General features: G+C 31.4%; 1 protein-coding gene across 2 annotated transcripts; it reads right to left on the minus strand.

Annotated features, from left to right (window-relative positions):
* Window positions 1-2,603: 2,603 nt before the first annotated feature.
* LOC134680819 (uncharacterized) lies at window positions 2,604-12,345 on the minus strand. Of its 2 annotated transcripts, none has more exons than XM_063540058.1 (5): window positions 11,835-12,345; window positions 7,731-7,844; window positions 5,837-5,966; window positions 4,303-4,485; window positions 2,604-3,497 (listed from the first exon to the last, which is right to left on the minus strand). In XM_063540058.1, exons 1-5 carry the CDS (start codon window positions 12,260-12,262, stop codon window positions 3,318-3,320), a joined length of 1,035 nt encoding a protein of 344 aa, XP_063396128.1. In that variant the 5' UTR covers window positions 12,263-12,345; the 3' UTR covers window positions 2,604-3,317. The 2 variants fall into 2 exon arrangements, with proteins under 2 accessions (XP_063396128.1, XP_063396127.1); XM_063540057.1 differs by having other exon boundaries at window positions 2,607-3,497; window positions 7,686-7,844.
* Between the last annotated feature and the right edge of the window lie 1,744 nt (window positions 12,346-14,089).

The raw sequence follows: 14,089 nt of genomic DNA on the forward strand, positions 1-14,089 counted from the left end.
AATATGGGTATTTGGAACATACGCGTATGGTCATGACCATATGCGTATACTCATATGGTCCGACCATACGTATGGTCGGACCATATGAATATATACTCGTTTGGTTATTAACGGGCCGGACCATATGAGTATTTGGACCATATAGGTATTTTTTTTTAATTATATGCATTAGAAAACTTAATAAAAAAAAACAATGATTGCTACATTTTGTACATGCACTTGTATTATTTACTTGTAATTAAAATAACATTAAATATTGATGTCAAAGTTAGTTTTCATCGATAATTGTATTCTTGCATGTATGCGTAGGGCGACATTTACTTCCACACGGTACCATACCTTTTATTGGGTCCTGGGTCCTCCCGATGTGTCTAATGTGTTTTTAAAAAACTCTAGCTATTTAGATCTCCAATATCGTAACAAGAATAATTTAAAAGCACATCATATCACCAGACAACTTTGAAAATTAAACTAGGGTCCTTGCCGGTGACATTATTCATTATTTTAAAAACAAAAACACGTACAAGTATAAAAATTCTGAATATTGCACTGATAATGCTTATTGAATAAAGTTTCAAAAGAAGGCAAATTATTAGACTCTTTGTCCTGTCGACTTTTACGTTAGTTTAGTTGACTTTTGTGTAACAGCCGGTTCATTTAGATATTTTTGGAAGTTATCTTCCCAGATCGTCATTTTTGCCATTCAATCGTAATAACATATCGGTAATGAAGAAAAAAATGTGTGTACTGCAGTTTTAACTAATGATGAAATCTATAATGTGAAACTGCTTATTCTATTTTGTTAATTTTGTTATTTTTAATTTTTAATAAATTTATAATAAAATGACCGTTGACAGTATCTTTTTGATGACGTGTTACTGGAAGTAAACCTGTTAATTACCCCGACCATATGAGTATATGTCCATACGGTCATGACCATATGCGTATGGTCCAAATACTCATATGGTCCGGAACAATGCCACAAAACCGGGTTCAACTCACAATTTGTTTCTTTAAAAATGTCCTGTACCAAGTCAGGAATACAGCTATTATAGTTCGTTTATATGTGTGTTACATTTTAACGTTGTGTTTCCGTTGTGTCGTTTGTTTTCTCTTATTTTTGAGTGTGAATTTCCATTACTATAAGACGTGTCACAATAGTTATCTATCCCAAATTATGTATTTGGTTTTGATGTTATATTTGTTATTCTCATAGGATTTTGTATAATGTTTAGTCTGTTTCTGTGTGTGTTACATTTTAATGTTAAGTCGTTGTTCTCTTATATTTAATGCGTTTACCTCAGTTTTAGTTGGTTAACCCGATTTTGGTTTTTTTATCCATGGAATTATGAGTTTTTAACAGCGGTATACTACTGTTGCCTTAATTTATACACAAGTAAATATCCTGAAAGTAGAAAAATGTCTGTTTTGGTCCACTAATTAATTAACGGTTGGAACCATAATCTCAAAAATCAATCCCAACCTTTCTTTTGTGGTATTGGACCATCTTATTAAATTTCATAGAGATCCATTCACTTAAACTATCATACCATTATACGATCCCAAAAAAATTTGCAGCTGTATAAAAATTGCAAAATTTTCTTTAAATTATTACTTTAAAGGCAGCAATTAAACAACAGGTTGCCTGATTGGTCTAAAAATTTCATTAAAGATAGATCTTGGCCTGATTAACAATTTTTGTTTTCAGGTTTGCTCTAAATACTTTGGTTTCAGAGATATAAGGTAATCCTACATTTTACCCCTATGTTCTATTTTACACATTTTTGAAACTAGATACCTCAATGTAGATTGTTGCCAAGCTTGATTCTATTAATAGACTTAGTAGTTTCAGAGAAGATCTTTGTAAAATATTATAAAAATTTCTTTAAAAAATGTTAAATAAAGGCAACAGTAGCATACCGCTGTTCAAAACTCTATAAAAAATTGCTGTACATTACTGCTGTTTACAATTCATCTATATCTATAATAATATGGAAGATAATAACCAAAAATGCAAAATGTTCTTAAATTTACCAATTCAGGGGCTGCAACCCTATAACAGGTTGTCTGATTTATCTAAATATTTCAGGGCAGATAGATCTTGGCCTGATAAACATTTTTTTATGTCAGGTTTGCTCTAAATGCTTTGGTTTCAGAGATATAAGCCACAATCTATATGTTACCCCCCATGTTCTATTTGTATCCATGGCTGCCATCTTGTTTGGCAGGCCAGGTCATTTGACACCATTTTTAATCTACATACCCCAATGATGATTGTATTTTAGTTTTGATTTATTTTGGTCCAGTAGTTTCAGAGGAGTAAAATGTTAACAGACACCAATAGACAACATCGGACGAAAAGCTCACTTGGTACTAAAAATACTTTAGTTAGTCAAAATAACCAATAATAAATAATAATAAACAAGAACATAATTATAAGTAAACAACATTTTATTATGAACTGAAAAATAGCATGTATAAAAGAAATAAACAAAATGACAACATAAATTCGGAAACAAGAAACAAGAGCTTCAATTAATGTTATTTTTATTATCATTTTTCTTTGTTATCTTTTTGACACAGTGGTACAATGTACATAAAATTAAAAAGCTGACTTATATCATAATGTAATAACATTTCACAAATGCAATTGAAACAGACTGTATATTCTTAGTATGCATCAATTAAAAATTGATCAGGTAAGCATCAGAAATTTGATAAATAATATTAAAAAAACTCATTACAAGTATACTGCAATTTAATTCACTGTTTCAGAATCTTATGCATTCTGAGTAATATTTTCCAAATATGTACTAAACTGTCGTGATTTTTTAAAAACGTCCTACATAATTGAAATTCAACCAATGACTTGATGTTATTTTCATTTGGAGTACAACAACAAAATTACCCATAATGCTTTAAATTCTGAAATTTTAAAATCTATTGGAAAGCCTTTTATTCAGTCCAATAGTTCAGTGAAAAAATACCTTAGCCCTTATCATCAGGGTGCTGAAAATGTCTGTAAAAAACAATAAGTTGATTGATATTATTAAAATTACAGTCACACTGGATATCCCTATGATGATTGTGGCCAAGTTAAGTTAATGTTGGCTAAGTAGCTTCAGAGGAGATGATTTTTGTAAAAATTTACAGACAGCAACAGATGAATACAACAGATCACAAGTGACAAGAAAAGCTCACTTGGCCGTGTGGGACAATTGAGCTATATAGATTTATTAAGAAAACAACTCTATCCATCTTAAAGATCAAAATATAAAGTTAAACAAATGATTATGTTCATAGAACACACAAATGTACTAATTATTCAATCTCATCATTGACTGAATCAGATCATTTCTATCATCTTTAACTAATATGTCTTTTGGTTCTGAATAATACACAGTTGCCTTTTGTTTTCCAACTTCATTCATATTTTTTACCCCAGGTCCAAGGAGATGAACATGGTAATAATTTATGTGTAGCAATGTGAAGTATATCTGAAATGAACAAAGAAAATTAAACAAGGCTGACATACCAAGATCATAGCAAGAAAGGTTATAAAATTGTCAAACCAGTAAAATATTTTTCTAAAATTACATACATCAATCAAAAAAACACTTTTATTTTTTATTAATTTTTACAATGCAACATCAGTTTATTATGAGTAGAAATACTTGCAATAAAACTATGGAGTTCCATATGCAATGGTCAGATTCAAAAGAGTTCAGAAATAGCAAACGTTAAATTTTCAGTGATGTGTTTACAGAAGATCTTCTTAAATAAACAACTGGCATGCATAGGGTAGGAAGATAGGTTTTCATTATTATCTGATAAAATAGTATGGGATTTTGCTGCCAATAACTGCAAGGGTTATTTCAAATATTATCATACCCAACAAATTGGTATCATGACAGATCCATACCCTGTATCATTAATTAGCTACTGTCTGCATAATTAATATGCAGTGGCCGATTCAGGGGGGGGGCAAGGTTTGGAACCCAACCCTTTTTTTAGAAAATACATTTGAATGGTAACACATAGTCTGGAAACTATGCTGCCAATTGTTATGTAGTGACGTATCCCTCATGACATTTCTTCTCTTCTAATAAACTTATTAGCCAGAACATTTATAATATGAACTTTTCCAGTGATATTGAATAATTCAACCCCCCTCGTTTTGTCTCCCATTACAATCTCCAAAAAAATGTTTAAACATAAAACATGTCAAAAACGATTTTTGCCCATAAATTTGTTCAGCTTAAGCTCCCTCTAATCTCATAATTTTAATCTTATTTTGTCTACCTTTGTTCCTATAATGATCATCCCTGGAACAAATCCTGTTTCCATAGAATTCCATGCTAAGAGAAGTTCTCCTCCATGTCGTCCAAGCACTTCATCACTGAGCCAGTGTTGGATGTTTGCCTTTTGGTCTTGGTCAACTTCTTTCCTTTCTTCTTTATTTGCATTAATAGATGCTTTCTTCACCTATGAACACACGAAAAGAACAATAATTTATCTTATTTTTCTTGAATGACAAAAATAACCCTTATCATCAAATCAAATTGTAATGTCTTTAGGTAGTTCATTAATTAACAGGATGATAAAAATTTGGTTGATTATATAGGGAATCACTGAAGCATGATTGCTCTTATGGCAGTCAGTGCCACCTCCCCCTTATAAAAAGTTCTGGTTCTGCACTGCATGATAATTAATTTTATTAATCATCTGTTTGTGTGGTTATGGAACAAGATAAAAGCTAATGACTTGTGTTAGAAATCCCTTGTGTTAGAAATCCCTATCAACTCTACAAATATGGAAACAACAGTACAATATGATTTTTGAGGATGTAATTAATTGCTGTCCTATGATATGGTCCGTTTAAGAAATTCTTCAAATAGGCCACTCAAAATTGGATACTTAAAATGTATGTACTTGTTCTTCTGAATTTTAGATACAACTAAATCTACAAGAGCAGCAAATGTTTTATTTAAAATGTTTTAATACATGTGTTAAGAATATGATACCTGAAATTTGGTGAGAAGATGGCGGATTATAAATTTCATTCTTTAAATGTTTATTTTAAGGAGCAAGAATTGACATTTTAAAATTAAATTGCTGATTTCACTTAACCGACAACCAAAAATAATTGGGGTTCTAGAATCCAAAGAACTATGAATCAATAGACCCCTTTCGAGTTATGTCCTTCACTGGAAAAGTTCATCAATCATGCACCCCTTTATGATATCATTTACCAGATAGGGGGGATAGACTATATCCTTTCACTAGTATTAACGTTCATCAAGTTTCTTCATGATGCTCAATATGCAGGATAAATTAAAAATAATGTTTGTTCTGTAGGTACTCTATCAAATTTTCCTATAATGACAGCAGTGCTGATTATCAATTATAAGAATTTAACTTGATGAAATTATTCGTGCAATACAGCATTATAATATTTATATTTTTTCAACCGCATGTGCATCATGGGAGGGAAGTGATGATAACCCTTAATGCACAAATGATGTTCACTAAAACCAAAATTTTTGTCAGAAATATAAAGAACTGGAAAGTGGTCAACTACCAGTAAAAATTTTAATGCAGAAGATATTAAAGCAATATACATTATAATCCTTGAAATCAAAAACCAATATTCACTCATGTGGGAAAAAAAGTTAGACATATTCCCCATTTCCATTCTCAATTTTATTTTGAATGTGTTTAAAGGTAGAATGTGTTGCTCTAAATAAATTATAGGATATTCTTCTTCTGCAACATGTGATGTCTGAGGGTAAAGGGCATTCCTACCCTCATGTATAAAACAATTTTCCAAATTTACCTCTGCAATGGTAACAGTTGATGATACAGAATGTGAAGTGATATCCTCATTTTTCTCCAATACAAGATCAGGAACTGATGTTACTTTTACACCAGCTATTTTTATGGTGGTTTTATATAGTTGTCCTGACCTGAAATTTTAAAAGGGAAAAAATTCACACACTTAAATCCTGAGTGACATCATTTTCATAAAATTATATATTAAAATGATAAAAAACTTTTAAAGAACTAAACAAAATAATTTTCATATTGCTATAAACAATAAAATGGAAAACTGAAATGGGGAATGTGTCAAAGAGACAATGACCCGACCAATGAGCAGAAAAAAAACCAAATGCCATCAAGAGCCTTAGCGGTTTTCAATACAGCGAAAAAATCCTGCATCCAGAAGTATGCTTCAGCTGGCCCTTAAACAAAAATGTGTACAAGTTCAGTGATACTAGACGTCATACTGAACTCTGAAATATATAAATGAACCAAAATTAAAAGTCATACAAGACTAAAAGGCCAGCAGAGGCTCCTGACTTGGGACCAGCGCAAAAATGCAGTGAGGTTAAACATCTTCTTGACGTTAAATGGTTGCTCCCTAAAGGATGCACCAAACCAATGAATGTATATATTTCTCAGGAAGTTGACGAAGAACTAGAATCTGTATCAGTCAAACACAGAAACATTTGGAAAATTCTGCACGATTTTGGAATGTAAAATTGAGAATGGAAATGGGGAATGTGTCAAAGAGACAACAACCCGACCAAAATAAAAAAAACACAACAGCAGAAGGTCACCAACAGGTCTTCAATGTATCGAGAAAAACTACATCCTGATATTTAAATAATGCCTAACTGTGCTGTAGTATATCACTGTTATGTACATAAGATTACTGTTTTATGGAAATTTCATTGGTTCATCATACTAGATTTCTAAACATTCATGGCTTAACTAGCTGTCAGATAACTGCGAGCACTCTCAGATCTGTTCATTGTGTCTTTTTGTGTCCGGATGTATATGTACCTGGCCACGTCCACTTGTATTTTTGTCCATCTGATGAGTTTAGCCTTTTTCAACTGATTTTTATAGTTTGTTCTTATGTTGTACTATTAAACCACTGTCCCAAGTTAGGGGAGGGTTGGGATCCCGCTAACATGTTTAACCCCACCACATTATTTATGTATGTGCCTGTCCCAAGTCAGGAGCCTGTAATTCAGTGGTTGTTATTTGTTTATGTGTTACATATTTGTCTTTCGTTCATTTTCTTATATAAATAAGGCTGTTAGTTTTCTTGTTTGAATTGTTTATCATTGTCTTATCGGGAGCTTTTATAGCTGACCATGCGGTATGGGCTTTGTTCATTGTTGAAGGCTGTACGGTGACCTATAGTTGTTTTAATGTCTGTGTTATTTTGGTCTCTTGTGGACGGTTGTCTCATTGGCAATCATACCACATCTTCTTTTTTCTATCAAAGTAAAAATTATATGCAAAGATAATTTAAGATATTCAAACGTAATATAAAGATCAGAATAAGAAACAATAAACCAACTTCCTTGCACAATGTAGACGATTGTACATATTGTTAGTACATGGTATATATGAGAAAATAATCATGAAATCAGTTTTTAATACCTAATCAAATATACCAAAGCATATTCTTTTAAGGTGATACCAAACATCTTCACTAAAATTAATTTGGCTTGTTTAATTTCATAAAACTTTCACAAAAAAATATCTACTTTGACATGTTTGATCCAATATATAAACAATAAAAATATGAGATAAAATTTTAAATAAAATTTTTAAATAAAATTTTAAATTATGTTAAACAGTTTTTATAACCATGATAACTGTTTGCTTACAAAGGTGTTAAATTACAAAGTCTTGCAAAACTGGACATTACTGACGTATAAAATGCTTCTGGAACTGGTCCGTGTCCTAAATTGTTGCAATCTGCCATCTTGTTAACCAGACGTTTGACTTCTTTTATAAAGTCTAAAGCATGTTTGTAAATCACTGACCTGAAAAAGAATTTTTTTTTTTAATCAATGCTTGTTAATGAGTTAGCCTATCAAACATTATTAGTTACAGTGTGTAATTGTCCTAATACGAGAATTTATCGGGTCAATTAAATTTATATCGGGTGAGGCGAAGCCAAACCCGATATGAATTTTATTGACCCGATAAATTCTGTATTAGGACAATTGAACACTGTGTAACGAATTTATCCTGATTTTGTTATATTACATATTATTATATTTAAATTCAAAATAATGACAACATCAACCAAATATATTTTAGATATTTAATCTAAAACTGTGAAAAATTTAAATATTATTAAAAAAAAAAAAATTATTAGGTCAATGGTAGAAGGGAGATAATCCCAATTGACGTAATAAATAAGGGAGATAATTCCTATTGACGTAATAAAAAAATGTACTGAAATTTATTAGGACAATATCAGCCAATCAAATTGCGAGAAATTACTCTAAATCAGGATAATAATATATTCATCCTTCTTCTTCTTGTTCTAACCAACCCAGTTAAATATTCTAATTTACAAAATGTAAAATTGAAATTGATTAAAGAGTGTTTCATAGCTTTTAGGATTATATGAAGCAGTACTCGATCTATATAGATTTTTCTTAAATAACTACAAATTTTTATATGTTGTTGACACATAAATTTCTGTTTTAATCATATGGTAACTGACTTAGTTTTTTTGTCTATTAATCAATCTGTAACCTTGATGGTAGTCAAAAATCAACATTTTACAGCCTGCAAGCAGTGACGTTACAATTAATTCAACGTTTTGTTGGATTTTTTTTATCAAACAACACAACTTTTAATGATGTACTATATTGCAAAAAAGAAGTCTGTGACCTTTTCTTTATTTTGCATCATACATTGTAATAAAGGAAATGTATGTATCAACAATATATAGTTTTTTAACAAAAAATTACATTTGATCTCTAGAGTCAAATTAGAAATTTGATGATCTTAAGACAAATTTTATAAAGTTTTCGCTGATTTTCTTTCCTTTTATATAAATATTCACCCATTTTGTGAGAATTGAATCGGTAATATTTCAAAATGACAAACATGATAAACATGATAAATGAGATAAATGCATTATTTTTTGGAGTTTTCAGTTCCAAACTTCCAGTTCATCTAAACAGAGTTATAATAAACAAAATTTTACTGAAATCTGTGACATACTATACATATATACATGATATATATAGCTAGTAGCCCATTTACTGTAATTTGACCTGAAGCAAACATCATATGTCCCTCTAGCAACAACATCACATTAACTTCACTTTTTGTTCACATTTAGAAGCAAGGCAGTTAATTAATTGTTTTACATTGTCTTATCAGGGCCTTTTCGGTATGGGCTTTGCTCATTGTTGAAGACCGTACGGTGACCTATAGTTGTTAATGTCTGTGTCATTTTGGTCTTTTGTGGATAGTTGTCTCATTGGCAATCATACCACATCTTCTTTTTTATAGTTAACCCAGGTTTGCGCCACATTATTATGATTAACTCCATCTCAAATGACCTGTTCAAATGAGGGTTAATTCTAACCTTGCTTCGTTCATACTACCTAAATTTAACCCAGATTAACTTATTCCAGTCAAAACCAGTTTATAAAGACATATTGTGAACGGTGTACACAATGTACATTTAAGTCAAAGTCAGCCGAGATACATATATATGTATGGTATTAAAAAAAAGTCCATGAAATTTCTATGAATAAAAAAAAAGTCCATGAAATTACTATGAATAAAAAAAAAATCAAATCAGATGACAACCAACTGACGCTAAAATGTGACCGCAGGGACTCCATTTCTATTTATAAAGACTGCATATACATGCATGATCTCCCAGAACTGCTGAGTTATATATAAATAACTTCTACTGTAGTACTTTTTACATTAAAGTCATACAATGAACAATACAGTTTTAATCCCATAATAAAATTTTAATGAAAATTTGCATAATATTTTAAGACTATTTGAATGCCCCACCTACGATAGAAGAGTGGCATTATGTTTTCTGGGCTGTGCGTCCGTTCGTCTGTCCAGTTTGATGTTAAAGTTTTTGGTCAAGGTAGTTATTGATGAAGTTGAAGATTGAATTATTTGTAATTTCTGTTTTATATAAATGTCAATTTTATTTTTACAAATACATGAAATAACTCATACATGTATTTATCAAATGTTCATGAATGTAGATATATTCATCAAATTAAAAAAAAAAAAACTATTGACTTATTCATGAAACTTGGTACACATAATCTTCATATACATGTACATAATTTAACCAAATGTCATTTTAAAAAAGTCTCAGGGGTCCATATACTCATTTTCAAGTTAAATCAGTTTGAATGATAAAATCAGTTGACAACTGCATCTTTTCACGATATTAAAGTCACAGTTTAATGTTGCAAAAAAAATTATCTTAGCAACGTCATTACCTCCCGGGTACTGTAACTGTATTGTAGGCCCTTAATCGTGTTAATATTTAAAATTTTATTTCTTGCGCTTCGTTATTTCCCAAGTTTTGTTTTCCGTGCAAAAGTTTTTGTCATTTATATTTCACATACATGTTTCCTTGTTCAGCCCCCCCCCCCCTTTTGGCCAAAAAAATAATGTGTTCTGCTAACCCTACCAACTCTAATTTTTAGTGCCTACCGTAACATTTTGTATGCCATTTTGGGACAAGCACTGTTAAAGTCAGACTGATTCCCTAGTATATTTGTAGTACTAGTAGTAACCAGAGAAAAAATGTTTGTAAAATAAAATGATATATTGCCAACCTACCTACCCTATTTTCTTCAGCATGTTAGCAGAAACGCATGAATTTCTCCTTCAAGAGGGAGCTTTCAACAATTTCTATCTAATCTGTGCAGTCCCTGTTTTGCCACGTAAGTCAAATGATGGACTGGAGCTGTGCCGGCTGGGATTATTATTTCGATGGTACCGCCATGGAAGCCGGATTGGTCATGTTGGTTCAGGCCAGAAGATAAAAAATGTAATGGGACCCCCCTTTTTTATACATTGCTTTATTATTATTATTTCTTCTGCCATACTTATACTCGCTTGTAAATGTATATATATATATTCTTTGGTTATCTTACAATGTCAAACTACTCTTTTTCTTGTGTCCACTGGAAGCATTGAGTATTGGTCAAGTTCAGCATAAAATGTAGGGTATCGGGACCGTTCGCCCTAATAACATGTTCGCCCTAGGTACGTTCGCCTTGAGTTCGTTCGCCCATAGAGTCCGTTCGCCCTACTACAAAAATATTAATATTCGGGGCATTGAAGTTGAATAAACTTATTCAGATATTTCTATGGTATATATTCTTGAAATTTATGGAAACAGGGAAATATTTAAAAGTTTATGGCTTGTTTAGGATCATTATAATTGTTCAAGGACAAAATAATTCGGATCACTGATAATTGTGATACTTGTCTTTTGATGAATTATTAATAAAAATCAAACGTTTTGTTTTGATAGAATATTCAGCTTGAAAATAATAAAAACAATGATCTACGAACTGTAAATCATAAAAATTTTAAAATGTTTGTTTACAAGTTCATTTAGTAGTATCATACCCTGAGAGTTGTTATTAATAAAGAGAAATACATTGTATTCCAGTATTCTACTCTGTAAATCAAAGGAAAAATGGTAAATTGATTGTGGGAATATAAATATATAAATATTCTGTCCATATTTCAACAAACTTTACCATATTTTGTTCAAATACTTAAAATTATGAAATAAGAACAATTAGAAAAAAAATTAAAATAAGGGCGAATGGACCCTAGGCGAACAGGAATCAGGGCGAACAGATACCAGGGCGAACATGAATCAGGGCGAACTGACCCGGATTCAAAATGTAGATGTACATGTTCATGTAGATCATATGTAGATATTTTTTGTCTTTCCACCCTCTGACAGTTAACTTGCTTACATTTGCCATGTGTTTTATGTAACTTACTGACTAGGTGACTGATTAGATCCATGTTCTAGCTCATTTTGTATTCTGTCTGCATTCAATTGAAGATCATTTATAATTTCTCCTTTGAGGTAGTACTGTTTTCGGTTTAATTTATCCTTGGTGAGATCAATGTCGAGGTGTTCAAAAAGAAGATCTTTAAGTTCTTGTTGGCCTCTAGTTAAATATCCATAATAGCCAGTTTTATCAGTAACTATTTGAAGAACATCGTTGGGTGTCGGCTTAGCAATTCGATCGTAAATTATGCCTAGTTTTCCTAGATTAGATACCGTCCAACTTACAACATCTTTGGGCAAATCAATAGACGAACCAACAGTATAAATGTTCCCTGAAGAAGAAGTATTTTCTCCGTCGGAGGAATCACAATAAAATGGGAGTGGACGTTTCCGAATTTTTCGACTAGATGCCATAAAGACTTGTTTTTACTGACAAGTTGAAGCATGCAAAATTCTGCGGAGAAATGATAACGTTTCAACCTTTCATTTAAAAGATTGGGGATTCAAACGGGAAAGGAGGGAAACGAAGATGTCTGTACTGTTACCTGTTACCTAGTCTTTATCTTCCTCCTCTAGCAGGAGCTTCGCTTCTATAGCGTAATTCCAATTTGCACCCTTATTTGCACCCTAACCCTTACACACGGGGCACTCATAAAATCAATATACGTAGGTAGTTATTATAATGATTTATATAACAGTAACATATATACAGCATGCGGACTAATCCATCACCATGTAAACGTAGTTTAATATATATATTACACAGTCCAATCGTTCATAGACGGATCACTATTATATCTCCATATAACATAGTGTTATAGACTATAATTAAAACACTCCTGCCCTCGCAATAGCATTTACTGTTCAAAACACTGTCCTTGGTATCTTTAAAATCTAAAAAACGTTTCACTGTTCATTTGGTAAGCAATTATTCCATATAAAACACGCTAATAAAATATTTAAAATCTAAAACCACTTGATATTTTACAAGCCTTGGATACGAGTTTTCAGTTCAAACACTATCCATCTCTCAATATTGCAGAATAAATCCTGACACAATCCAGTAAATGCGAATCAAATTTACTCAGACATTAAAAGTAAACGTTTGTGATATAGTTTGTAACACAGACCTCTGGTTAATGTCTCTATACGGACCTGTTCCTTGTAGGTAAGAAAATGATATGATGTACAGTCTATAATTAGATGTAAAAGATTCTCCTTGTCATCAAATAGTTCTTGAATTAGCAAAGGTGGCTTATTACAATCTACGAGAAGAGATTTCAACTCTTGCATAAAGCGATTTCTTATGCTTGACAGTTTTTCACATTTAAGTATAAAGTGAGTCATATCTTCTGGTTCAATGTTACATAATGGACAGATTGCTGAGATACAGTTTTTTGAAAATCTAGACCTCTGATACTGAAAAATCATTATTCCGGTGGCAATTTTAACTTTAATTGCAGCCATATTAACAGAGTACGGGTCAGTCCCACTGCTTTTCCAAATATTATGCACAGTTCCTATGTTGGAATCATTAAAATTAATATATTTCAAGGATGACTTTTCTTTAGCTTCCTTCTTTAAATTTTGTAAAAAATGATTATTTATACAGTTATTCACAAGTCTATTCCAGCTTATTTTTGATGGTGGATTCTCAATGATATCATAAGGCGATGGCAATCCATAAATTACAGTTAAATTGTGTAGTTTTGTAAACCAACTTCCAGATTTTTCATCTTTCATAGCCAATTGTCTAAAAGCAATTTCTCTTTCAACAGACTTATCATTTCTAATTATGTTTCCAAATGTTTTCAGAATTTTCTTATGAATTTCTCCCTCTATAGGAATACGCCCTAATAATAGTAAAGTTGCAGCTATTGATGTGCGTTTAGGCAGGTGCTGAATTTGCTTTAATAATTGTCTAAAGAATAGTTCCATCTTTTGTATATCTGTATTTGAGAGCGATATGACATCTAAACCATACTTTGGTTTTGCAAAATTATAAAAGTAAGTGTGGACACAGATCAGTGTGGATAGTAATAATTGGATGTTTCGAGGAATGCTTTTGGCAGTGTTTTCTGACAAACTGAAAATAAATCTCTTTGACTAAAGGAAAATGTATATTCCAGTGAAAAAAGAATAATCGTTTTATAAAATGGATTTTTTGGAAAAGGATTTTTTTAAATAAAAATTAAAAAAATTACTTTAAAATTGGACACAACAACAAAACCTTTCTAGTTA

The sequence above is a fragment of the Mytilus trossulus genome, chromosome 8 (assembly GCF_036588685.1).
Source record: "Mytilus trossulus isolate FHL-02 chromosome 8, PNRI_Mtr1.1.1.hap1, whole genome shotgun sequence".
NCBI lineage: Eukaryota > Metazoa > Mollusca > Bivalvia > Mytilida > Mytilidae > Mytilus > Mytilus trossulus.